Source organism: Drosophila guanche, unplaced genomic scaffold (assembly GCF_900245975.1).
Source record: "Drosophila guanche unplaced genomic scaffold, DGUA_6, whole genome shotgun sequence".
Classification (NCBI taxonomy): Eukaryota; Metazoa; Arthropoda; class Insecta; order Diptera; family Drosophilidae; genus Drosophila; species Drosophila guanche.
This window is the reverse complement of record NW_022995746.1, coordinates 3,101,588-3,128,244: the sequence shown is the minus strand read 5'-3', so window position 1 is coordinate 3,128,244 and position 26,657 is coordinate 3,101,588. Positions and strand designations below refer to the sequence as shown.

Here is a 26,657-nt window from a genome sequence, read left to right as displayed (position 1 = left end):
TTGCTGTACTTCAAAGTTTGCCAGCACAGAAAAGTTGCAGTTCCATTCATTATTAACGTTAATACACGCTGAGCTCCTCGGAGATAGCACCACTGATGCCTAGTTATGGGTGTGGTGCCAGTGCAGTGCCCAAAACTAGGTCACACACAGTGCTGCCCTTAGTTCTTTGAGTTTGTTTGGGAAATTAGCGTTTAATGGCATTGCATTAAGCGAGATTCTTGTGGAGTAATCTGACATTAATTGGGGATTGAGAAATCTTTTGTGCTCTTTTTTAATCTAATGATTATAAACAAGAAAGCCAATTTCCCACGCACAAATACACAGCACAAAATATATGAAATTTAATCGAAATATTTGTAAACAAATTGAACCGAAATAGAAGCGGAGCGGATCCTAAGCAAATCAAGTGACGAGAGACAATAAAATAAAAGTTCAATAAAAAGTGAGTGCGGCAGACGATGATGAAGTGAAAATAGCTGAAACAGACACGCAAAAACCCCACAAAAAAAAAAAGGAAAAATAAAAAAGAACAGAGAGCCACACTTGAGGAAACGCAAAGAAAATTCCGCGTCATGATTTGAGTTTCGGGCAAAGGAGGTAAGTCAATGAAAAAGGGCAGCATTTTTTGTTACTTGCTTTACGAAATTTGAAAAAATCATCAAGAGAACATTTATCAAATAGGAAGGAACAAATTATGTTGAGAAAAATTAAGCAAGTGGATTTTACAATGTTAAATGAGCTAAAAATATCAAATTACAGTCTGCAAATTTGGCAACTTCCGCTTACATTTCTTAAAGCCTCCACAACTTTGTGGCATATTTGCAAAACCCAAAAAAAAAAAAAAAAAACACATCAAAACCAATTTTCATAATCCATTTAGCGGGCGCCCAGCGGGCGTCCGAATAGATATTCCATTTCATCAAGCGTATTAACCAAAAATGAGGCACAGCCCCAAACCCTCAAGAGATTTATTTTTAGGTCTACATATACCTATGTAGAAATGTATGTATATGGCATGTATACAGGGGCTATGCATATGTACACCACATTATTATACATAAATGAGTGCGTTAAATTATTTACTTGGTGAATTTTTAGGGCTACATTTCTATCAAGGGAGTGCCCCTTTTTAACCGCTTGGCGTGGCCTTTAAAGTGCGGAACATTTAATCAAATTAAACAGCTTTAAGGAGCGGCAGGGCTCTGCCCACAGGGGACTTGGCTGGAGCCCAGTAAAGTATGCTACAAATCCAGCCCATAAATATTGATGTATTTATACATCAACCGAGCTGTAGCTCTGCTCTCTGTGTGTTCGTTCACCTTCCTGTTACACTTGAGACCCAACAGGGGAACAGAAAAAAATGCAGACCCCTAAATATTCAGTGCTGTGACCCTGCAGAAGGCATTGAACCAGCCAGCAGAATAATCTCCATGGCGACAATTAAATATGCGACAAATTAGTAAACTGCACTTCTAATTGGTAGTCTGTTGTAATGCAATTTTTGGCTGCATCAAAAGTTGATTTCATTTCATTTCATTTCATTTAATTTGTGGCACGAACAGACAGCCTGCAAAAATGGGCATAACTTAATTTTTTATTTACCATTTTAAATGAATTTAATTCATTAATTGTGCCTGTCAGCAGATCCATGCCAAATAAGTGTTGATAGTGGGTGCGGCAGAGATGAGACATTGTATATATTGTTCACTCTTTTGGAGGAGAGTTTAAATACGATTTTGGCATGTGTTCAGAGGGCCTGGAAAATTGGTTATCATCAATAATTTTCCTATATTAAATATAATACCTACAAATTCCCACACACAGTCCTTGCTGCAGTCAATCAAAATCGCTTTTCATTTGCTATAATTAAACAAAGTCCCGTATGCATGGATTAACCCATGTTGCTTTTTCCCACATCAATCAGAGCACTCGATGGCTGACAATAGGGGTGGGTTTACGTCACAGTGGCAGCAGCAGCAGCAGCAGCAGCAGCAGCAAGTGGGAAAGAGAGAGAGACAGAGTAAGAGTGCGTGTAGATAAACACAGTGGCGCTGAAATAATAGACATTACATAAGCCTACTTTAGATCGTTATGCGTAGGCATACATACTTATGTGAGGCAGTGTGTTTGCTTCCAGTCTGCTTATGTTCTTAGGCCTTATTAGCTGCTTATTCATTCCCCTTCCCAGTCCTTAGAGTGTTTGTCTTTTTCTGGCAGCAACGAACCCACCGCCCCTCCACATCAAAAGGACAAATGCGCAACGAGCAACTGACAGCCAGACAACAATGACAATAAATATTAATGACCGCCGCTAACTAATAGATATTTAAATAAATGTAACGCCTTGATGGCATCATTAAATCGTTATTAAATTGAAGCACTCAAACAACTCCATTTTCATGCATTTCATTGGTTTTTCTTTATTATGTGTCGAGTGCTTTCTTGGACCTAATGATTGCCCGTCGAGTGCTCAATAAAAAATGCAGAAAATTGAGTTTATGTTTTAGTAATTAAGGGAAATAATCGTGAGTGAGATAATTGATGAATAAAAGTGACATATTCTGGATTATTCCTCACTGAAAGATAGTTCCCCAGGTCCAACTACGTATTACAGAGCTTCTTTCATTGGACTGCAAATTAGTCAACTTTATTTGCAGCAACTGTGCTTTGAGCACTTTTTATTTGCATTCCTAAAAACCCGTCTTTAGTGCAATTACAACAAAAAAAGTAAAGTTTCATTTGAATTTTATTCACGCTTTTGCGATGCAAAAAGTTGAGAAAACCCGATGAAGTTGGGTCGGCAATTAGAGCCAGGAAAAACCGCTGAAAATGATAGAAAAAATAAAACAACACCTAAAGCCAGAGCAAAACTAAGCCGCAGCTAATGAATAATCCGCGTTGGCTGTGCATTTCAACTTTTCTCATTACTCAAATCTCTACCCATACATCTGCATAAACATATCTCTATGAAACAGAGAACTAAATAACCGACAAACTGAACCCAAAATGGTTCTGTGTGATAAAGGCACTGGCAGTGGGCGTGCATTTTTTTTTTTTTTTTAAACCATTCGAGCGGATTCATTTGCATCTCGTACCACTGGGTCTACGGGTCCCCGGTGCCCCCATGGGCGTGGCTCCGTGGCTGCCTTTGTGCGAAAGTCAAACGCCAAACAGCAACAAATTTTTAGCTTTCATTTTAATTTTTGCCTTTGCTTGTCTTTTTTTGCTGCTTGCCAATGCAAAAGGGGAATGCTTTAAAACGTTTCAAGAACGTACCAATAGCTGCTGTTGCTGCACTTAATGGTCGGAAAAGGAGAAAAAAGGGAAAAGAGAGAGGTTAGGGAGGAGTCAAGCAGAAGGTTAAATGGGGGGTTAAGTGGGATAAAAGAGACGCAGAGATAGAGGCAGAAATTAATGGAAATTAAATATGAAAAGGTGGAGAAAAATGCACAAGGGAGTAATAAACTAAAATTGATCATTAGTAGATGGACAAATAGCTGGAGAAATTAATGGAAATTTATGAAAATGAGCAACAAAATCAAGCTGCTAGATGGGTTCAAATAAAGTTACTTAGCTCTAAGCACGACACTCATTTGTTAAGTCTATCCACTTAAATATTTTTTAAGCAACCACCAAAAAAGTGTCCCCTCACTTGAGTTGTGGCCGCAGCTCAGCGCTGTGAAGTGTCATCAAGTTCAGTCATCAAATTCAGTCATAAAGTCACAGTCACATCGGGCAAATGCCAGCCCAGTGACCTTGCAAACTCCCGAAGTACTATAATTATTGCTAAAGCATCAAAAGCACAATTACCCACTGCTGTTGTTGCTGTGTGTTTCCGAGCACTTGTCTGACATTTAATTACACTAATTTATATGCAAACTGCAATTGGCAGGACCGGCGACAGCTTCGTGCTGCCATCTCGTTTCATTTTCATCTTGTGGACTGCATCATGGTCATGTGTGTGGCATATGGATTTGAATGGTGCTTTAAGTCTGTTGGAATTAAAAGGGAGACTTCATTTATAAAGCAAACTTAGCGTTAATAATAAACGTTATTAATATTAAAACAAAACCAAGCCTTTCCAAAGCATTTTCTATATTTTTTCCCCTGTCCTACTCCATTCAACTTCTATCACCCCTTCTCTCACAATCTTCCCAAAACTGTTCCACAGTTGGAAAAAAATGTAATATTTATGTCGTTGGGTGCAGAATGCAATGTCAAGACATGCCTTGCCATGCACAGGTGCGCCTTCCAGCTAAAGACATCAAACGCAGCTGCTCGTTGATTCCTCCTCGGGGTTTTTGCTATTTCAGCTGCTCCTGCTCCTGCTCCTGCTCCTGCTCCTGCTCGTACTTAGCTTTATTTTATTTTCTGGGTTGCTGCTTATACGCTTCTGTGGCGCAGCATTCTTTCCGCCATCTTAAAATGATGTTCTTTGTTTTAGTGCATTTTTCCCCATGAAATGCGCTTAAAAAGGCCAAAAATGGGGAGACGATAAAAAAAACTACAAGCCAAAAAGCGCCGGATAACATTTGTCCACAGTTTATGGGTATATAATTTATAGTTGCTATTGTTTTTTGGCTGGTGGCGGTTTTTGGTCGTTCTTGTTCGCATTTTTTGTGCATTATTTTTTGCAAGTTTTCAGTGTTAAGTTTAGGACACCTTGCGTCCAAAGTCTAATCAAATTCGGACACATTTCAGTTCCTTTTTTCCTGCTGTTTCACTTCCCACTACTACGCATAATCGTTGCAACTTTTGCTGGTGTTCCTGTCCCTCTCTCTGCCACCTGGCGGCGTAACTTAACTTATTAAAGGCCACAGCACAACAACAAAAACACTTGCACCTGTCAAAAGTGCCCCAACTGCTCCATGGCACGGGACATGGATACGAAAGTAAACTTTTTTTTTGTTCTGTATGGATATAGGCTAAATTACTTCCTGGTTTGTGGCAAAAAGCAAACAAACTTTGAGCTTTCCCTGTCCCTCCCTCAGTCACTCCCTTAGCCATTTCCTTCTCCTTCCCTTCTGCGCTGTGGCTTTATTTTTAGCTTCTTCGTCGCCTTTCATCGCATCTAAACTATCTTTATGCCTTTTGGGGAGGGACCTTTTCATAAACACGTTTTTATCTGCTTTACACATTTGTGCGTTTCTCTCTCAAAGTAGGGTCAAGCGTCCTTTAAGCTGCGCTTGGGGTTTGTGCCCATTAAAAGCTGCTTTTATAACACTTCTCAGACCCTCAAACGCCGTTCTGGCTGAACAATTGAGAATTTGAGCAAACATTCTGCTGATTTTGTCAGTTTTTCTTTGTCATTGATTTCCGATCATAATAATTTCATGTGCTTTATGTGGTAGAAAGAGGGCAATCCATCGCAATGCATTTATCTACCCACCCCAAACCCCTGAGTAGATTCCTGATTTGATTTTTATGATTTTTTTCTGCTTCTCCTCGTCTTCTCCCTTTTCACTCGTTTTGTTCTTGTTCACCACACACACCCGCTCTGCGTGGGTTCCGCTTATTCTTATTGTTTGTTTTTGCGTTTTATGACTTTATAATGTGGGTATTACGTTTCCATGCAGACAGATACGTACAGAGATATGTATGCACATACATACGTACGGACATACATATGTGTTCCTCCGTTTGTGCTTTGGCAATGTTTATTGAGAAACGGCATCGTTAAGAAAGAATAAAGAAAGCAGCGAAAGAAGAAGAAAGTGGGAACTGGTGGCAAACGAGTAATAATTGATAATCTATACATATGTACATATAAGCTAATGGCTATAATATTAAGTACTCATATGCTCAGTTTAAATATATATTTTATAGACACCTGCGTACGCTCTGCTTAATTCTGCATAGTACTACACAAAGTGTGAATACAGTCCACAAAATATAGTTAACTCAAGGGAGTATTTCACATTTTAATATGTAGGTACATTTAACACAACAAACACAATTTACCGTTTATTTCGCCAACGAAAGCGCACGCAGGTAGATTTAGGAACGAAAAGACAATTGACGATCGACTACCGGCAGCGCTGACGGGCTGCATTTCCGAAGCGAGAGAGAGAGAGAGAGAGAGCGTTGGAGCAGCTTCGGGGCTGCTGCTGACGCTGCGCACGAAGCTTAGCTAGAGCGCGAGAATAGACGAAAGAACGGCCGCTACCGCACCTAAGCATATGCTTGATCCATGTGTGTGTTCATATGTACATATGTATAAGTGCATATTTACTGTGAGTAGTGGAACAGTTCAGGTGCGCACTGGCAGCACTGCATGCGTACCGTGATGCAAAACAAGCCAAGAAATAAGTACCTGAAACTTGGGCAACGATGTACGTATCATGCATACTTCCCTTTCGACCTAAACACTGATACTGATAATCGAAAACCCAATTTCCCCCAAAACTAATCTGAGTGTGAGAGAGTTTGGTTGTGGAGGCGAAAGCTGATACATGTCGAATCGAATGTTCAATCGTGTCCAGAACATTATGCAAAACACATGAGATGCAAACAGCTTAGGGAAACAACAAGCAAGAACCGACAACCGACAGCCGACTGACAACTTCACTTATTCCAGTCGAGTTGTGACGTTTTGACCGCAGGCTGTGAGAGAGGCACTGAGCCAGCCAGGATTTCTGTTAGCAGTCAAAGGAAAAAGCCAAAAAGAAAAACCTAGAGAAAGGCGTTGAAACGTTTAGTTTCGTGCAGCGTCGACACTTGGACGTCTAGGAAAATGAGGATGAAAAAAAACCGCAACCAAATCAAAGGCAGAAGGAACCTCATTAAATTAATGCAAGCCTCAGGAGTTTTTGCCTTCTGCCAGCCCCAACCTCACCCCAAGGCCAAACCCTGCTAAGCTAATTCATGGGAAAAGCGTCTTTAGCGAGGCAAGAAAAATTGTCCCACAGATTTGAAATGTTTGATAGGCGTGCCCCAAACTGATTGGCAGGACCTCGCCTTTGCCGGCGGCTTAGTTTGTTGTATAGTGGGTTGCCTTTTCGGCTAGATTATCCAACATGCAAAGTGGAAACAAGTGGATTTACATTTCAGATGTCTGTCAATTAAGAGAAAGTGCGGATATCAAAGAGGGTATAGATATCGAAGTGAAAGAGGAGTGGTGGCTAAAGCAATTTGTTGGGAAGCTAATAAACGTTTGAAGCTGCAGACCTTTAGACTGCTAAATACAATCAGGGTCTGTGTTAACTTGGGGGAAGCGTACAAGCAAACACCTGACTCTACACCCAAATGTCTACATTTTTCTGACATTTTAGACATTTTCTAAAACACAAATTCCTTTTGCATAAAATCAAATTGGGTCGCAGCCCATGCCCGAAAAATGTATATGGGAATTACAACAAATGCGGCAGCATAGAAAACCAAAAGTTTATAAAACTTTCAACGTAAATAATTACACTAGTCAGCAGGCCAAAGAATCGAAGATACAAATCAAAGAAAGTATTTATTATAAAATGTTGGAAAATGGAAAATGTTTTGAGTCTTTAATTTGTTCAAGTTTAAATGTTTGAAATTTTTCAATTTGCATCCAAGCTAAAAAGAGAAAATGCCCAGAGCCGACAATGTAAATGTATTAAAATTAAGGTCCAAATAGGTTTCAGTTTTTAAGAAGTTTTTTCAGTAAAAAGAAACTGCCAGAAATAACTTTTCAGAAATTAAAACAGTCAGTTCCTATATCCAAAAAAGTCTGTCGCGCTACGTGTTCCTCAGTTCCAAATATTTCCACTCGTTTTCTGCCTTTCCAAACTATTAATTTATGCAATCAACAACCCAAATCAAGTCTGCATATCAAGAACAGCTTCATCAAACCAAAAATAACCAACAGCAAGTGCTCACAGCTCAGGTCTTTGCTGAAACGAGTAATCGTTTTCCCATCAACCACAAACTCAGCGACTCGCAATTTTGCTGATGAGTGCCGCTCCTCGCCGTATGCATGTGCAGAATGTGCACACACTGGCACTGGTACTCTTCTCATAACCAACGTCCGGCACAGACTTTCGTTTTTGCTGTTGCTGCTCCTGTCCTTCTACTTCTCGTGTTTATTTTAGCTTGCAAAAAAATTAGAATCAACAACAGCATTTCCGCTTACATGTCTCTTCTTTTTTTTTTTTTTTTTTTTTTTTGGTTTGAGTTGACTTATATTTATGTGGGGCTGCTCTGAACCCTTATACAGCTTTTGGCTGCAGGTCCACTCCTACTCCGAAACCCGCTCCCACTGCCATTCCACCACTCAATCCTTTACATATTGTCCATATTTCCTCAACATGGCTGCGTGGCTGGCTGGGTATATTTTTGTAGCGTATGGCACGCTGCTTAGTCATGCTCATGATACGCGAAAAACGCCAACATTTTCCTGCGGTTGAGTTCGAATTTTCCAACTGCAAACAATAAATACTCGCATGACGCCCTGTGGGTGTTCATCATAATGATGCATCACTCCACCAGCATCATCATCATCATCATCATCATCACCTGTCTTCGTCGCCAGTCAAGTTCAAATGGCTGACACATTTTTTTGGTACACATTTACCCTGTACCAACAAATGGCTAATGTGGAATATAGCCATGAGAAATGTACAAAATATAATGCAAATTATACGAGTATGTGTATGTGGATGAGTTGCTTGAGCAAACAAGTTAAATGAAGCTGGAAGTGCAGGCTATTAAGGAGATTCAATTGAGCTAAATGCCTGCGCTGTGTTTAGGGTTTTTTTGATATTTTTTGTACGCCAAAAGAGATATTTCTACCTTTGGTTATATAAAACTCAAATGTCTTAGATCTCTTTAACAAATCTTATTAGTTTTTTCGAGTAATTTTTCTTTATCTAATTTAATCTTTGTTTAGTTTAAGTTACTCTTTAATTTCTTGCACTGTTTCCTTGTCAATTATCTCGCACATTCCCTTTACATCTTCCCTAGAACTTCCCAGCCATGAAGCATTTAGGTAAAGTGCGAAAAGAAATAGAGTGGATGCCAATCGATACATGACTTTAGGGCCATACATTTATACACATATATTTTTGTAGCCCCGTCCATTATTACACTTTCTTACAAATGGCAGACATTTGTTGTTGCTGTTGCTGAAAGCACTGCAAATAAAATCGGTCACGTCACGTGGCAGTACAAGGAGATGCAGCAGCCAAAGGAGTTCTACCTCTTGCTGGATGAAACCATTTTTTATGACAAGCAAACACAGTCCCCTCACCCTCACCCTCACCCTCACCCTCGACCTCGAGTATGTGTAGACCGAAGTGGTCTGGTCTGAAACTTGCTCCGCCTTCTAATGCAAAATATGTGTCGCACATTTGTCCCGAGTTTGGCCCTTTTTTCTTACGCTTTTTATTTGATATTTACATTTTGTTTGCTTTCAGCATTCAGCGGAAAAGTGGATGTGGAAAAGGGGTTTCCACTTTCTTCGACGCCTTCTCTTTTTTTCTTGTATTTATTTATGTCTTTTGTATTTATTTACGAGTTGCTTTTTATGTGTAAGCCACCAGGTGTGCGCACAGATACACAGATACTATCTGTCGCTGCCTTTCACTTTTTGCTGTCATTTCTTTAGCTCCAGAGTCCTGTTTTCCCCTTAGTTCTGTTTGCATTTTGTCTCGAGCATACATAAATATTTCAACAAGCTATTTATGTGTTGACTTCATCATTTTTGCATGTGCTGAAAGCTAAAGTGAAGGCTAATTGAGCAGCTGCTCAATAAAATAGATACAAGATGCAGGGGTGTAGCTCATTGGGGGTTGTTAATGTGTCAAACAACTGCAGAATATTAAGGGTTCAAGTTTGGGCAGCGATTTTGCTAGTTTATGGCATTTTTAGTTGCTTTTGCGGAAAGAATTCTCACAGGAATTTGGCCAAAAGGTCAGAGATTATTATTATGAATTTATTACTCAATTTCACAACAAAAGTTAACTAAGATTCAGTTGAAATATGCTTCCTTTTTTCAGTGTGAAATTTCCCCCCTCTTGTAGGGGTGGCAACATTCATAGCAAAACAATTAGTAAACTTCGCAAAAACATACTGTAAATGATGAAAAGTACTCTTGAAACTCATCAAAGTTGTCTGTAAACTAATCCCAGTCGCTCTCACTCTCCATTTATCTCTTTCTGCTGCAGTTGCAAATGCAAAAACAACAATGAAATGCTGGCTCAATGCAGGGAGGCGCAAGAAGAGGCAGCGGGAGGAGCAGCAGGACACTCGATGCAGCAGAGGAGAAGCACGAAGACGAGCTGGACTCTTGCTAGATGGAATCTGTCAGAGACATCAACAAGTGGCCAGCCACAGTTTGGTGGCAACACGAGTCGGGCCGGTGCTGCCGGTGTGGCTGCTGTGGCTGTTGCTTGTGGCATTTGCACAGCATGGCGAGGCAACAGCAGCAGCAGCAGCTGCAACACCAACAACAGCCAACGCTGCAGGCCCAGAGGCCACGGCAACAACACTAAACAGCAACGCGACGACGATGACGACGACAGCCACATCATCAGCAGCCACAGGAGGAGCTGTAACAGCAGCCTCGGCATCGACAGTTGGAAAATCGACAAACAGCTGGGGCATGGCCGGCATCCAAGAGGATCCATTTAAGAATATTATCAGGATTGGCGATGGCAACACAGTCACAAGGGTAAGACAGCTTGAAGGCATTTAGAAACTAAAACTAGAGCCACTCTTTTGGTGCAGCAAAAAAACAAATGGAAATTATTGGCAAAATGTGAAAGAACGGAATTTATTTGTTTTTGCGTGGCGCAGTTTAATCCTTTTTTAAGCTGTCCTTAAGTTAAAGTGCCATTGAAGTAATGGCCACAAGTGGGGCACGAAAGGAGGCAGGTGGCAGGCACCCACTCGGATCGAGTGTTCCGCACTTAATTGAATTGCAATTGCAGTGGCAGACGCGAATGCACTTCACTACGGCACCAATGCCGTAGCCAAAATACTGTACTGAGTGGCTATTTAGTTTTGCACTTAATGAATGCTCAATGAACGAGGAGTGGGCGCTGCTGTCAAGTACAGTGCGGTACGGGCACATAAAGCAAGTTCAATGTGATGGAAGTGAAGTGCATAAAACAGCAGCAACTTTTGGCAGTCAAAGAAGCAAACATTCCATTGAAACTTTCCAGGGAATTCTCTATCAATTTTACTACAAAAAGAGCCTCAGTTACACCTTTCTCATAGTTATGTTCCACACTGTACTCCTATTCGAATTTCAAAACAATTTTGGGTGTACTTTGGTTGCGGTTTAATGTGCACACAATGAGCGCCGGCTAATTAGGTTAAATGGTCCCTCCAAAGTTCGGGAATTTATGGTTTATTGTAGACACAAGAAACTGCACAGAGAGAATATATAACTCCATTGAAAGTGGCTTAAACATGCTTTTTACTTGACCAAGAACTAGGCTCAGGCATTCACCAATTCACAGACAAAACAATCACTGAAAAATGTCTTCCCGTTGAAACTCGAATTTTGTGCTTTTGTTTTCCTGCTCGGCAATTTAACGCCGAAACAATGAAAACTTTTTGGTTCAAAAGCGTACAACAGAACAACCAAAATTTAAGCAAAAAAGCGTAGAAATTTGGAGACAAAAAATCGATGAACAAACCAACAATTCTGTGGGAAAACGCTTAGAAGAGACCAACAAATTTTGCACTCAAATTTTCCACATAAAAGGGTCTGAAAAATCAAAAAAATTTCGATATAATGGCTGGGCACCATGAATTCTTTTTGCTTTAGCCTAAAATGTATTTTTAATGGGGGGAAAAACAAAACAAAAACCACAACAAAAGTGTTTGAATAGCACATAAAACAAATGATTTGGGTTGCCCGCTGAATACATAGAATTTGGAGGGTGAACCCACCTCAACGGGCAGGTCAGATAATAATAATGATGAGCGATTTCTGTGCTAACCATTAACAGGAGGCCATTGAAGAGTCGCTGGTGACGATACACGACATTGCCACCGAAAACTTGGGCACATTATGCATCTCGACGCTCTATCGACCGCTTCAAGTGCCCATCAATTCGGAGCGCTATGAGAGCTCCAGACAAAAGGCCGATTTGGCCGCATCGATACTACAGGAAGTTGGCATCATACGACACGGCGGTGAGTTCTATTCCCTCTCCATATATATATTGATCCCTCCATCGATTATTGGTTTTGTTGCTGTTTCTTGTGTGGGCGATTGGGAGGTGCTTGTGCGGTGCTTGGTGGGTTTTCGGTCTGCAGGAGAATGTCATTTCCTGCTCGACGTACCAATGTCAATATGCGTGTCTCACATGAGGGGCACAGACACGACTCTGAGCGTGGGATACAGCTCGAAGCAGCGCTGGCAATTTTCAATTTCAAGTTATTAAATGCGGTGGCAAAGGCTACAGCCATTCCATGGCAGTTCCTTGTAGTTGCCCTTCGAAATTAAAATGTATTCTGCGCGGTTTTTTGTGTGCAGAATTTGGCTTCAATGCCGGGGCCTAACAATTTGTAATAAAACCGAATGAGCTTCTGTTATGGCGATGGACTCCAGCCTCTTTCCGGCCTTCAGTTCTGTATTCAGAAAATTTGCATAATTTTTGTAAAGTAGAATATGCCAGGTAAATATTTGTGTTAATGGGAAACAGCCTTTTAGTTGCTAGAAAATGGAGCTTTGTCATCAATTACCACCAGAAGAGGCAGCGCTTTTAGGTCTGGGAAAATGGAGTATATTTTTGAATAGCTCTCCTAGTTGGAATAGTTCCATTATTATATTCCATACAACCCACAAATAAATGACTCAATTAACAAATTAATAAATATATGTAGCCGATATCTTTCAATACAATTACAACACATTCCGACCCCAAATCGCACCAGTCCAAAGCACAACTCTGATTATCCCTTAAGTGGAAATCTGATATCCATTTCACAATTCCTTTCTCTCTCTCCCCCTCACACTTGAACCTTGTAAATTTGTTGTGTATATTTGTTGTGCTTACTGTCATGCATGTCCTTGCTCTCCCTTTATGTGTGTGTGCTGGGCTGGGCTGTTTTCCGTGGGTAAATCACAGTGGAGAACAAGGACCCAATGTGGCAAATGACACGACGCACAATGCGAACTTTAAATTAAATCTACAGCATTAACATGGGGCTAACAACGACAAAAGGCACAGTGCATACATATATGTACATAAATGTATACAAATATACATATTTACATATGTATATGTAGGAACTGTGTGGGTTCCTGGCTCCTCGCTTGATGCGCCACAAGTGCGTCGTTCGCTGTCAACCCCAATGCTGTCGCGCGGCTGTCAGGGCGAGAGAGACTTTCATTTCATTCCCAACAGCCTTGACAATGCTCATCAGTAGGGGCATACACTGACAAAAAAAATAAGCACAAATATCTGCTATTTTTAATTGGGAAAATGTAATGCCAATTAAATGTTTTATGCACATGATGTAGGTCCAAGTGGCGGCACTTTACATTGAAAACTAATATTAGTCAATTGTTTTTGGAGTGTATTGGACTATCGGATGGTCTTGAATAGTCAAGGACAAGCACAGAGCACCAAAAACGCACAATGAACCCATCGCCATTTTGGGATAATCAGGGGAGGCAAAGGCAGGAGCCACAGGCAGCAGCACATCTGATGGGGAGGCAAAAGGCATCACATCTGACTGTGAGTGCTGAAGCGCACAAGTTGCCATTATGGTCATTATTTCATGACCCCCCCCCCAACGCTCCCTATCCGCTACCTATTCACCCTATCCTCCCTCTGTTGCTGCTCTGTCTTTGCTCTCTTTCCATCACTGGCTGTCGCTCTCTCTCTCGCTCTTTCTCTCTGTGCAGTGTGCTGGCAGCAAGGTGCGACGTGTCAGCGAAAACTCGCATAAAGCGAAAGCAAATTTGCTGCTGCCTTTTGTTGTTGCTCTTCTCTTATTCTTCCATCATCCTGTTGAGCTCTGCAGCAGCAACAGGAGGCGGCAGCGCAGCTCTCCCATTTGTATACAATTTTTGGCACTTGTCGCACAGCCGTCGCTCTTTTTCGTCTCTCTGCCTGTCTCCCCGTCTTCGCTCTCTGCCTGTCGCCCCGTCTTTCGCCACTGCCTGTCTCCCTCTGCCCTGCCCTCTTGATATTCTGATATGCCACGCATAAATTATACCCATAAAGTGACTCACAAATCGAATAAATTTAAGCCAATTTAAAAACTGGCAGCCAAACTAAAGCAACAGCAACCCAAGCAACGGAAGCAACAGCAGTCGCAGTCACGTCAAACTCACTTCCAAAGGGGTCTGGGGGAGGCTCCCCAGTGCCTGACTGACTGCGTTTAACTGAAAAATATGACAAGTAAAGGGACGGAGCAGAGCAGGAGTAAGGGGCTTAAGTTTGCGAAACCTTTGGCTGCTTTTCCTTTTCAAGTTTTTCCATTTAAGCCAAATGAAAATGAAATGCACCGGAAATGGGTTTCCTAAAACCATTAAGGCTTATGTTCTTAGAGAATTTTGCTGTATTCATTGATTTATTAAAAACTGCTAAGAAATCAAACACTTTCTAAGTAACATTTTCTTGAACGTCTTTTACATGTCCTTCCATTATTTCTTTGAACAAAGAAACAAAAGAATAAAAAAGAAATAAAACCAAAAAAAAAACTACAAAATTCAATTGAAAACTGACACAGGACATGCTCTGATTTTCCATCTTCATTTCCTGCACTACCCAAGAATTAATTTCAAATTGAATGACACAATAGCCGCACTTAATTGTCAGACAAGCCCCCTGCCCTGCCCTGCCCTGACCAGACCACAGTTAATTCTGCTGATGAGCCACAAGCTCCATTTCAGACTCAACCGAATCTGAGCAAAATTTAATTATTCCTGCAGGGCAAAAAAAAGAACCAAACAGCTGACAGAAACAAAATACCTACGGAATCCCACAAAAACTGAGGGACGAGAGACAGGCAAGAACCTGTCTGACTGTAGTTTGAATAATGGCCAATTTTTCACACACTCCCCGCCCAGGCATATGCGAGCTTTTGTTTCCACCCACACAAATTGCTACAATTGCTGGAAAAGTTGAAAATGTTTATACTTACACACCTTTTTGGCAGCAACAACATTCGACCTAGCCAGCAATAAATTCTAGAACTAGCAAAAAAAAAGCAAACAACTGAAAGCATAAGATTGATGGTGGACTACAAGTGAGTACGAATCCAAATGGCGTAGCAGATGATGAATGAGCAACTGACACAAACATAAGCACATATCATTCCATGAAGTATGCTCCGTAGATATTGCCGTGTGTTACCTTTCTCCCCGGTTGACAGCCATTGCTTAATGCTGTTTACCATCAACGATTTGTTGCTGTAACAGCTGCTGCGTGCCATCAGGGCAAAGTCATAGATGGGGTTCTCTCTACTCATATATATGTATATATTTATATATTTATGTTGTTGCTTGTGGCCCTTGTGTCTTTCTTCAATTGTTCGGCCTTTCGTTTGTGTTGAAATTTTGTTTTTTTTGCCATCAGAAACTTCCTAGCTATTGTTCACCCCATTGCGCTTGTTTAAAATCTCGGCAAAGCGCTTGGTGATGAGCACCGAAGTGTCGATGAAGCGGTCCACGCAGTTGCTCAGGCACATCTCTGTGGCATGGTCCAATTTGGTGCTGGGCCTGCCGATGCACTTCTCCCAGCAGATCTCGTTGAACTCGTGCAACTGTGCATTCACCTGAGCCTTCTGTTTCTCAAGGTCCAGGAAATCCTGCAGCTCTTGGTCGACGGCAGACACGTTCTCATAGTCGGACATCTTTGGTGTGAATTTATTCTACGCTTTGAGTGAAATTCTGTTTCACCGAAAAACTTAAATTTTTGTTTGAAGTTTTTGAATTTTTTATAGTTCCAGTATAGTTCCGTCTGTGCTGGTCAAGCGTTACTAGGAATGGAAATCATCTGCCGAATTGTCGTGAAAAGTGAGCAGTTCGAATCAGTTTGCCAGACTAAAGAGTCAAGGGCTGGTATGTTTTTCAGGAATTTAAAAAGTTGTTTTGTTAAATAGTCGGTAAGAAAAGTCTGTGTACATGTCTTTTAGTAATTCAAAATCAGCCCAAAACTAGAACCCCTTCTTTTTTTTAAATTAAAAACCAAAAAATTATGATTTCACGCTGAAAGTATCCGTATAATATTATTCGAATATGTATTATTATTCAAAAAATATCTTCAAACACTTACCCACTGTCGGCCTTTATCGAAATACGTACTACATATGTATGTATGCATGTGTGTATGAGATGCTTCAGCTGGAGTCGTCATGACGCGTCAACCTGCGTTCATATGTACATACAGCATATACACACATACATATGTATGTACTAAGTACACGCATACATTGTGAGTACGCATTCTCTTCTCTTCTCTCACCAATCCACCTCTCAAGAGAAGATCTCTCTGCAAAACTTTACGAACTAAAAAAAATGTGCACGTGCACGGTTTATATGGCCCTTTTGCTTGCTGAAGGGAACGGAACTTTCACAGATGTAACGGTACCGCGCACAGCAGCAACAACAAGAATAGAAATCAAAAGTAGCAAGTTCTGCGCGCCGTTCTGTACACACTAAAACATGAAAAAAAGGAAAGTGCCACGGAAGTTGCGGTAATCGAATTTAAATAAGTTTACTTTGTAAACAATTCTCGTTTCGGTCTCGCGTGCTTTCGTTCTTTCTTTCTCACTTTTCGCTGGTTTGAAAGTCAAACAGAAAGCAAAAGGAAGAGGAGGCGTCTGCAATGTACAAGAAAGGCAAGGTAAGGCCTGTCCGGTCTTACTACAAATAAGCCTATTCTTTGTATTTCTGGCCTCTTATCTGCCTAACCTTCTTATTAACATACCCTGCATGGAGGCGGACAAGTGTGGGAAAAAATATTAGCTTTTGACAGCCACCGCCCACACACGACAAACGACACTCACACACACAGAGAGTGAGAGTGGGATAGTGAGAGGGAGAGGGAGATAGGGACACAGCCATGGTGCTGTACAAGTGCTGGAGGGAATGGGCGTCTGTTGGCCTGCCGCGCATATTAATCATTGTTCTAGGGTTGACACTTTTGCCAAGGCTGAACGCAGCATCATAGGAAACAGCAGCAGCAGCACCAGCGAGCCTGCTGCTGCTTTTAATGACTGTTCCAAGGCTGCAATAACAGTAACAGATGTGCAGAGTTAAACGGCTAAAGTTGCATTTCACCACAAAGCAATCAGATAACAATGCCACGAAGCAAAAGCCCGCCATAATTCATTACCAAATTACCATTAGTGGTGCTCATCCGCTAATATCAGATGCAGAATAAAATAAGGGGTACTTGCGAAAGGGATTTGGAATAATTTAAGTATCGTCTTGACGGTATTTATTGCCTGAATGAAATACACCTGCAATAAACAATTCATTAATATTACTTTTTATTTATATATGTATTTATTTATGAACAATGTACAATATGAATGTGTGCCAATTGTATTTGTACCTAAATATCGTTTCCCAATAAGTTGGCAGCACTCGCGCAAACGATGCTGCAATGTAAAATGACAAACTCAATTTTAAATTATGAATGGAATAACTTATTTGATCATATTTTAAAATGTATATTAATATGCATACATATGTACATTCAACTGTAATTTAAATGTATGTACAAAGGCGGTAGAATCGATTACTTAACACCAAGTTGGCAGCGCTCTATGCGATGGTGCAATAAGCGCGCATTTCCTGTAAATTGTGAATTGATCAAATTAATTTTAAATGCAAAGTGGAATTTGCTGTACGGGGTCAGAATACCACGGCAATTGTTGCAGTGCAATCAACAATTGAGATGCATTTACCATTAAATGGCGCTCGTGATCGATGCCTACTTGGTATCGCTTGACATCGAAGCTCTTGCGCCCCATAAATAATTAAAGTTGAGTAATTTGTGAGCGGCGTAATTTCACGCTGTGCAGTGACATGGCCAATTCATTTTGGGGGAAATGTAAGTGCAAATTGTAATCACTCTGCGTTCGTGTGCCGGTCTGTGAGTTTCCCATTTCATTTCCGCCGGGATGTTTCTCGTGCTGCCTCGCACAGCAATTATTGAAATAACTTTTCAGTTGCAACAACCCCAACCATGTGACTGACCCAGATCCTCATTTCCTCTCAGGACTCTCGGATGCCTTAGCCAAGGGCCTGCTCACTGATGACTTTATAACCGGAGCGCGCATTTTGGCTTTGAACCTGACCAACGGTGCGGTGCAGTCGTATGTGTGGTGGGTGAAGAGCAATCAGGACAAAGTCCTCGGCGAAACACAGCGCTACGATGAAGAGGGACTGCAAATAGGCAAAAAGCCGGCCAATAATTATCCGTGGTATGTACCCAACCCACAAATGCCATTACCATTAACATTTATGATTCTAACCATGTGTTTGTTTTTTGTGAGGTTAGGTTCGACGATGAGAGCAGCACACCGACGCTCCGCTCACCGAAATTTGCACCTAGCCCACCGAGCAACTACTATAAAGGCTGGTGGACCTATCCGTACTTCTCGTGCGCCCTCAGCAAGTGGCTGGTGTCGTATAGCATCGCCATACCGCCCAGCGGACGGCATGGACTGCGCGGCTTCATCAGCATTGACATTGATGTAACGTCGCTGCGTGTCAATCAATGCGAGGCGCAGCAGTATCTTTTTGGCACTCGCAAGCAGCAGCCACTGAGCCACACGCGGCGCTATCCCCGTTTGGCGGCCAGCAAGTCGGCAGCGGCGGCCCTAAACGATGAGGCGACAATCAATGATTTGCAGGCGTTTCACAGCTCACACAAGTGTCATCGCACCTCCATGGTGGTAAGTTGGAGTCATTTAATTAGTACAATTTCCTGTACGTTTGATCCCTTTTGCAGTGCGACTATCGACAGCCGAATGCGGAGACACCGACAATAAGCAGCGGCAAGATATTGACCGCACTCACGAGCAGCAGCTGGTCCCGTGGCTCGTATCAGTGCTTGTGCAAGCCCGGCTATTATTCATTGAGACATCCGGATGGCTTCAATGGCACCATCATGGAGATTGCATGGCAGGAGCATCAGGACAATATAAGCAATTACTATACGGATGTCTTCAAGTGTTTGCCATGTGCCCCCGGCTGTGACATGTGCACCGGTCCGGAGCCATGTCTGGCCAACTATCATTGGCCTTTCAGGTGTGTGTTTGCGTGTGTTTGCACACCACACTCTGGCATGCTTCAATGTGTTCAAGTGTCCCCTCTGTTCCATGTCAATATGTGCCTCACCTCTCCTTTCTGTTCCTTAGAATATCACTGTTGACCATATCCATTGGCTGTGCCTGCGGCACCTTTGTCCTCGCCGGCTATCTCTTCCGGCACCGTCGCGTCAAAGTCTTTAAGGTAGCCAGCCCCATCTTTTTGATGATCACCCTCATTGGCTGCGCCATCATGTATCTGGAGGTGAGTTTTTTCTGTTTTAGGCCAACACTTTTAACCCATTAAGGCACACACAAAGACCATTTGGTAACAATGTTTAGCTAATGTAACAAAAGGACTCTGACTCCGTTTTGGGCTCATTCATAATTAACCCACATGTGGGGCGGGGGGTTTACTTTTGCTACTTCTGGGCAGTTAGGGAATCCTGGATGGCAACCGCAACATTAGGCGTCTGCTTATGTGTTTTTAAATGCGGCTTTTAGGCACTGGCTGGCGGCAAGGGTATATGAGATTTCTTGGTGCAGTTGGTGACAGGAAGAAAAAGGATTTGAATCAGACATTCAACATATTTAAACACAGATTGCTGCTCCATAAACCAATGCTTTGGATGTGCATAAAGCCTGTTAAAATATAAATTCAGCCGCAGAAATCTGCAAAAATTCCTTACAAATTTCCAGAAAACCCTCCCGGAAAGAGCACCTCACATTCGACCTGTTTAAACCTCAACTTAATGCCCCCTTGTTGGCAATTTTGTTGTAAACATTAGCAAAACCACAGTGCAATCCCAGTTCAGCCCCCTCCTTGCCCCAGTGCACGCATAAAAGCCCTCTGCTAGAACTCCACAGAACTCTCACAATGGCCAACATTAACAAAGGACAATAAGTACCTGTGCCAAGCAAATGGGTTAAGAGCAGCCTGCAAATAAAGTGCCACAAGCGAGCGATTGTTAAACTGAACTAAATTGTTGCTGATTTTCTAATCAAATTGTTGAGAGCAAATATTATTAAAGAAAGCGAAAGATGAAGCGGAACAAAAAGAAAGCGCCAACGCAGGGACTCCGCTACGACGATGAGAACGAGGAAGAAGACGAAGATGCTTTGCAGGCGGCACTCAAAGATATTGTCAGTATTCCAGATGTGGATTCGCAGGATTCGTTAACGGAGGGCATGACAAATTCAAGGAAGCAGCATATAACTTGGTCAGCGGAGCACAAGAAGGCAGCCCCGAAAGTCACTCAACGTGGACTCCAAAATAAGAGAAAGCCGAAGCAGGAGGGCCCCGAAATATCAATCGAAAATGGAGATAGTAAAGAGGAGCTTCGTGAACCAGCAAAGACGTGGTCCGCGGAGTTCGAAGAGTCGCTGAACAACTGGTATGCGGACCTCAACGAATCGCAGAAACCCAGAAGGAGTGGTTCGGCGTCAATGAAGAGGCCGCAGCAGAGCGCTGAGGCGAAGGTACGTGAAACAAGCGTCGAATCGAGTGATGATAGTGGAAAGACTACCGATCCAGATCAAGCTTCGCTGGAGCCAAATCAGTCTGGAATGGAGCCAGCGACAGGCTCGTCGATGGAGCCAGAGGCCACCTGGTCGATGAAGCTCAAAAATGAGGCAGAGAAAAGGCAGAAAGAAAAACAAACAAGGAACAAGAAGGAGCAGCAAACCGAAGATCACAGAAGCTCATCAAAGTCCGTAGCCTTCGTTGAACCTGGCTCCCTAATGCAGTTGGAAACTGAAAGCAAGTACGCAAGTGAGGAGCAGTTATCGGCGGAATTGGAAGGCAAATTGGATCGTATTGAGGCAGCCTCCAATCCGAAGTCGTATAAAAAGCCAAAACCAACGGCCAGCACGCAAACCACAGACTCCATGGAGGCCAAACCTTCGGCTGTGCCAACGATGGAGGCCAAAGAGTTGGAGGAGAAATCGTTGGACTGCCCACCGACAGAGACCAAACCGTTGGTTGTGCCATCGACAGCGTCTGGAGTGGTTCTACTCAACGTCCTGGCGGTACCTTTTCAGAGTCCCCTGCCAAAAGGATCGATTATTGCTGCATCGAAGGTGGTGGATAGATCGTTAAAGAGTGCAGCACCTCCCGTCGAAGAAGAGACAGCTGCTCCAGCTCCAGATGCTCCAGAACCATCAAGTCCAGCGACACCTCAAAAGCCTGAACCCCCGCCTGCTCCTACAGTGGATCCCAACGATGTCAAGTTCAAGGACAAACCCGCCAACGATACAGAGGAGAATGATGAGGAGCGTGAGCAGAAAGAGTCTCGTGCGGCGAGCAAGAGCTCGCTGGCGCGTGCAGAGTCCATGCGGACGTTGATCATCACGGGACACACGCACATCAAGACGCAGTGGCGTGACCATTGCCATCTGGAGGTGCAACACGAAGGCATCGATAAGGCAGCACGCCGTAAACTGCTCATAGCCTGTGCGCTGTGTCTCCTGTTTATGCTCATCGAAGTGGTCGGTGGCATACTGTCCAAAAGCCTGGCCATAGCCACAGATGCAGCGCATTTGCTGACGGATCTGGCTGGGTTTCTCATCTCTCTGTTTGCGCTGTACATCAGCGCGAGGCCCAAGACGCAGCGCATGAACTTTGGCTGGTATCGGGCGGAGGTAATTGGCGCCATGATCTCTGTGTACTTTATATGGGTGATAACAGGTGATAGATCGATTTTTATAGCTAAGAAACTCACCGTTAAGTTCCCCCTTTATATGCAGGCATTCTCGTCTGGCTGGCCATACAGCGTCTGTGGCTGGGTGAGCATGTGGTGGATGCCAAAATCATGTTAATCACATCCGCTGTGGCCATTCTCTTCAATGTCATTATGGCCGTGCAGCTGCATCATGGACATGGGCACTCACCGCACTATGAACCCGGGGAAATGAATCGCCAGGCGCGCGTGCTGGATCACGCTGAGTGTCAGGTGTTGGACACCGCCCAACCGACAACGGAGAACATCAATGTGCGTGCTGCCATGATCCATGTCATTGGCGATATGATCCAGAGTGTGGGCGTCTTTGTGGCCGCTTTGATCATCTTCTTTCAGCCCGCTTGGGCATTTATGGATGCCATCTGCACGTTCCTGTTCTCCATCATTGTGCTGCTGGTCACTTTCCGCATACTGCGGGATGTGCTGATGGTGCTGATGGAGGCCACACCCGACTACATGGACTACGATGAGGTGCAGCGTCAGTTTCTCTCCATCGAAGGAGTCGAGCATGTGCACAATCTACGCATTTGGGCGCTGAGCATCAATAAGGTCGCGCTCTCCGCACATTTGGCCATCAAAAAGGATGCGGATGCTCAGCGCATACTGGAGGAAGCAACGACCATGATCCACAAGCGTTATCGTTTCTTTGAGACAACCATACAGATTGAGGAGTACACGCCGGGGATGGAGCAGTGTGAGCAGTGCATAAAGCCAGGCATGGCTGTAGTTGTGCCGCGTGGGGATAGTCTGGCCATGGAGGAGGGTGCAAGTATCAGGAGAGAGCAAAAGCCAGCGGAGGATGCAGCAAAGTCTTGAGCAAACTTGGGTTTAGTAGCTGTAGAAACACTCGAATTATTCCTACAATAAAAATGTAATTTTTTTTGCCAAGATCTTGCATTAATTAACAAATCTTTGTCAATCTCTTCTCTCCTCACAGATGGTGGCTATATTCCCCTATCTGGACACGAGTTGGTGCATTGTCACCAAATGGTCGCGTCACATGGGCTTTTGCATTACCTACACATCGCTGTTGATGAAAACTTGGCGGTAAGACAAAGCCTTTAACTATTGCCAAATAATATTTACTATTTAATACACCCCACCCCACAGCGTTTCTCTAACTTATCGCGTCAAGTCAGCGCACAAAATCAAATTGAATGATCAACAATTATTGCAATGGATGGTGCCCATTTTGTTGGTCATGTTGATATATTTGGGTACTTGGACCATTTCGGCAACGCCCTATGCGGAGGTGGTAAGTGGCAGAGCATGAAACATCTACCCAAAAGATACTTCCATTTAAAATTCGATCCAATTCCTCTGTAGATCTACGACAAACATCATCTAAAATTCAAACAGTGCTCGTACAACTGGTGGGATCACAGTCTGGCCATTGGTGAGGTCTTCTTCCTGGCCTGGGGCATACGCGTCTGCTATAATGTGCGCAATGCGGAGAGTCTCTATAATGAGGCGAGACTCATCTCGTATGCCATCTACAACATTGCGCTGGTCAACATAGCCATGGTGGTCTTTCAGTAAGCACAAATCTTTACCTGTTTGTGTCCCAGTTCTGATCCCTTTCTGTTTGTGCAACAAACAATTGAATTATAACAGTTGACACATGCCGCTGCTGCTGCTTCGGGTAATCCATGCCCATTAGGGGTAAAGCTGGTCCCTCCCTGCACGCGCTCCAAGCCCTCCATTGGTTAGCCCTTTTAATTAAATTCCTTTGCTTTGTGCGCGCTCGTGTTCGCGCTGTAATCCTTTTTTGTTGGCCTGCCAGCACAGCCTCACTGTCTGTCTCTCCGACTGTCTGTCTGTCAGTCCCTCTGCTCTTTGTTTGCATAGACACTCCCGACCCGACCATTCCTTTCGGTTTCAAGTTGTCTGCGGGTTTGCTGGGTTTTCAAATTGGCATCCCTTTTTGAAGAACTCTCTCGCTTTTATTTTATATCTATATAATTAATGCAATTTGTTGGCAACGTAGGTGGGAAGTCCTTAAAACTTTGGGGCAGGTTAGGTTACGTTTGCCTAAAGTGTTGATTGGGTGCTGAAAAGGTGCAGGAAATCGTAAGAAAAAAACTTCAAGTGTGAATGTGAGCATCACAATTAAATTGAGGGCTGCCTAAGATGTGTTTATTGTTGCTAGGTTTTAATTTGTTAATTGAAATTCAAGCAACTGTTGGTCAGGGTCCGTTACTCTACTGTGCGGTTGCATGTTTGGGCTTACTTTTGTACGCCTAAAACATTGATAAATTCACCAATTTCTCCTCTCAAACAGCGTCATGCTCTTCCCCCAAGCTGGACCCGACTACAAGTACATGCTGGGCTTTGTGCGCACCCAACTATCGACCACCACAACCATTGCTTTGGTCTTTGGTCCTAAAATCTTGCGCGTGTTCAAGGGACAAGGCGACAAGTGGGATCAGAAGGCCAAAGTGAGAAGCATTACAGCTTCCTTCTCGCTGAATGGCGTTGGCCTGGTGGCAGAAGAGTCACCCGATTTGTATCAGGAGAATGAAGAGCTCAAGGTGAGGCAGAAGCCCCTGAAGAGGATTTTTAAACCACAAAATTTGTTGATTTTTCACAGGAACAAATCCAAAAGTTGGCGCATCAAATTGAGTTCATGAAGACTGTGCACATGCAGATGAACAACAGGCATTTGAAACCGAAACCGGGTGGTTACTTTACCATCACATCGACCTCGTTTCAGGCACCCTACAGCAAGAACACAGTGTCCACCGCACAAACCCAAACGGGCAAAGATGAAGCCAGCGGGTGAGTCACTAAAGCCACTCCTTCAAGTAAATCTTTAAATTTTGTTCTTTTTAGCGCCACGCCAACGAAATGCAAATCGCCCAAGGGCAAAGTCTGACGAGGTCAACGAAGTGTTAAAGATTGCTCAATAGAAGTTGTTGGCCAGCATGGCCAGACAACAGTCGTAGAGGATGATGCAATTGCTTTTAGTTTCTACCAAACAGAGATGCCAAAGATGACAATGGACACGACGACGACGACGACGACGACGACGGGGGACGATGGGCAGCCAGGGCCGGAGGAGGCGGAACTGCTTAGGCAATTTCGGCGCCTCTTTGCGCCCATTTTGGATGACAGTCTGCAGCTGTACTACAAGCTGAATGAACCGGATGGGTTGGACACCGAGCACATACGCATCCATCAGACAGTGGCGCAGCTGAATGAGCTGACGAGCAGCGAGGAGGAGACAATTGTGACACAGGTGAATAGTCCCAGTCCGAGTCCGAGTCCCTCGCCGCCAGTGGATGTGGAGCTGCTGCTGCCCCTATCCAGCTGCAGTTCGACATCGAGCAGCTCGCTGTATGCCATACACACACCATCGCCCGCGCATCCCAGCGGCTTGTTGCTTCAGCCTCAGTATCTGGACTCGCCCACATTGCTGCAGTCCTGCAGTGAGTCGCGCACGATCACGGAGCAGGTGCAGCTGCACAATCCACCGCAGCAGCTCAACGAGGACGAGAACAACACATCGTGCTCATTGTCATCGAATCTGACGGATAGCAAAACTCTGGATGGTCGTACGCCCATTGTGGTTTGAGATCTCGCTCTCTCCCGCTCTCTCTCTCTCTTGATCGGCTTTAAATGTGATTTTGTTTACACTTTCTTAGAGCAAACAACAGCCAACAAATAGCGAATGAAAACAGCTTCAACTGTTTCAATTAGTCTTAAATAATGTTTGTGTGTGTATGTGTCTGTCTGTCAAACGATGTTTCAAAGTGTTAAAACGCGGTTTATGCGGTGCAGCCACTGGAGAAGAAGTCTTGAAGGGAAATTTGCGCTTTAAAATGATTTAAAAAATGCTCATTAGAACATAAATTTGACTTAATTGGTATTAATATTTGTAATTTAGCTGTTAGTTTGGCTCTTTAAGTTTAGTTTAAATTTCATAATTCCAATTTTGATTGTGTTTTTCAAGTGAATACTCTAATGCAGATTTTGGGGATCTGGACTGTGTCCATTTTAGTTTAAATATAATATTTATTTATTTGATTTTTGCACAGCTTTCCCCTAAAACTTGTAATCATACGCAACATATTTTAACTCTTTGAGAGCTACGAATACGAACGACTAACAAACACTTATCTCTAACACGGTCACCGCATAAACCCAAGCTACAAGTGTGTTTTTGAATCATTTAAGTTTTGGCTTCTTAAACATACACCGTACACCCACACATTATCCGAACCCATACCCATCCCATCATCCATAGATTGTTCATAGATTTTTCGGAAACATTTCGCATTGAGCAAATATTTTTCACTTCGTTCTCGGATCGCCAGGAAGTTGATGTATTATCGTGTGGATAGTAGACGGTAGACTCATAGAGTTCGCCTCATTTCACTCATGCACCCTAGCAAATAAAACAAACACATAATATATTTAATTCGAATTTTAATTGTTATCACTGGCGCACACATTTTCATAGAACAAAAGTATGTTTTGCTTTGTAGGTACAATTTATGTTTATTTGTTTATAATCATACGATCTATAACAATACATAGCACCTAAGCATAGCGAAAGAGTCGATTTTAGTGTACAAGAACAAGAAACATAAACATTATAAACTATATACATAAATATACTAAATATAAATAACAATTTTAGCGTACAATTTTAAACTGATTAACTGTTGGCAGAAAACGCAATTGCTCTTCATAAAAAAACAGTTCATAAAAACAAAA

At 42.9% G+C, this 26,657-nt stretch overlaps 3 protein-coding genes across 3 annotated transcripts; 2 read left to right on the top strand and 1 right to left on the bottom strand.

Moving 5' to 3' along the window:
* The first annotated feature begins 379 nt into the window (after positions 1-379).
* On the top strand, positions 380-26,657 carry LOC117581820 (probable G-protein coupled receptor CG31760). The gene is given in 13 exon segments (XM_034269263.1): positions 380-597; positions 10,137-10,642; positions 11,931-12,117; positions 18,168-18,372; positions 18,450-18,846; positions 18,903-19,201; positions 19,312-19,465; positions 22,876-22,985; positions 23,049-23,193; positions 23,265-23,473; positions 24,220-24,469; positions 24,529-24,716; positions 24,771-26,657. Coding segments are annotated over 12 exon segments (3,372 nt in total). The 5' UTR covers positions 380-597; positions 10,137-10,156; the 3' UTR covers positions 25,513-26,657.
* LOC117581824 (mitochondrial import inner membrane translocase subunit Tim8-like) lies at positions 15,500-15,915 on the bottom strand. The gene has a single exon (XM_034269268.1). The coding sequence runs from the start codon at positions 15,790-15,792 to the stop codon at positions 15,523-15,525; it is 270 nt and encodes an 89-aa protein (XP_034125159.1). The 5' UTR covers positions 15,793-15,915; the 3' UTR covers positions 15,500-15,522.
* Positions 19,904-22,837, top strand: LOC117581821 (MAP7 domain-containing protein 1). The gene is made up of 2 exons (XM_034269264.1): positions 19,904-21,886; positions 21,946-22,837. Exons 1-2 carry the CDS (start codon positions 20,242-20,244, stop codon positions 22,752-22,754), a joined length of 2,454 nt encoding a protein of 817 aa, XP_034125155.1. The 5' UTR covers positions 19,904-20,241; the 3' UTR covers positions 22,755-22,837.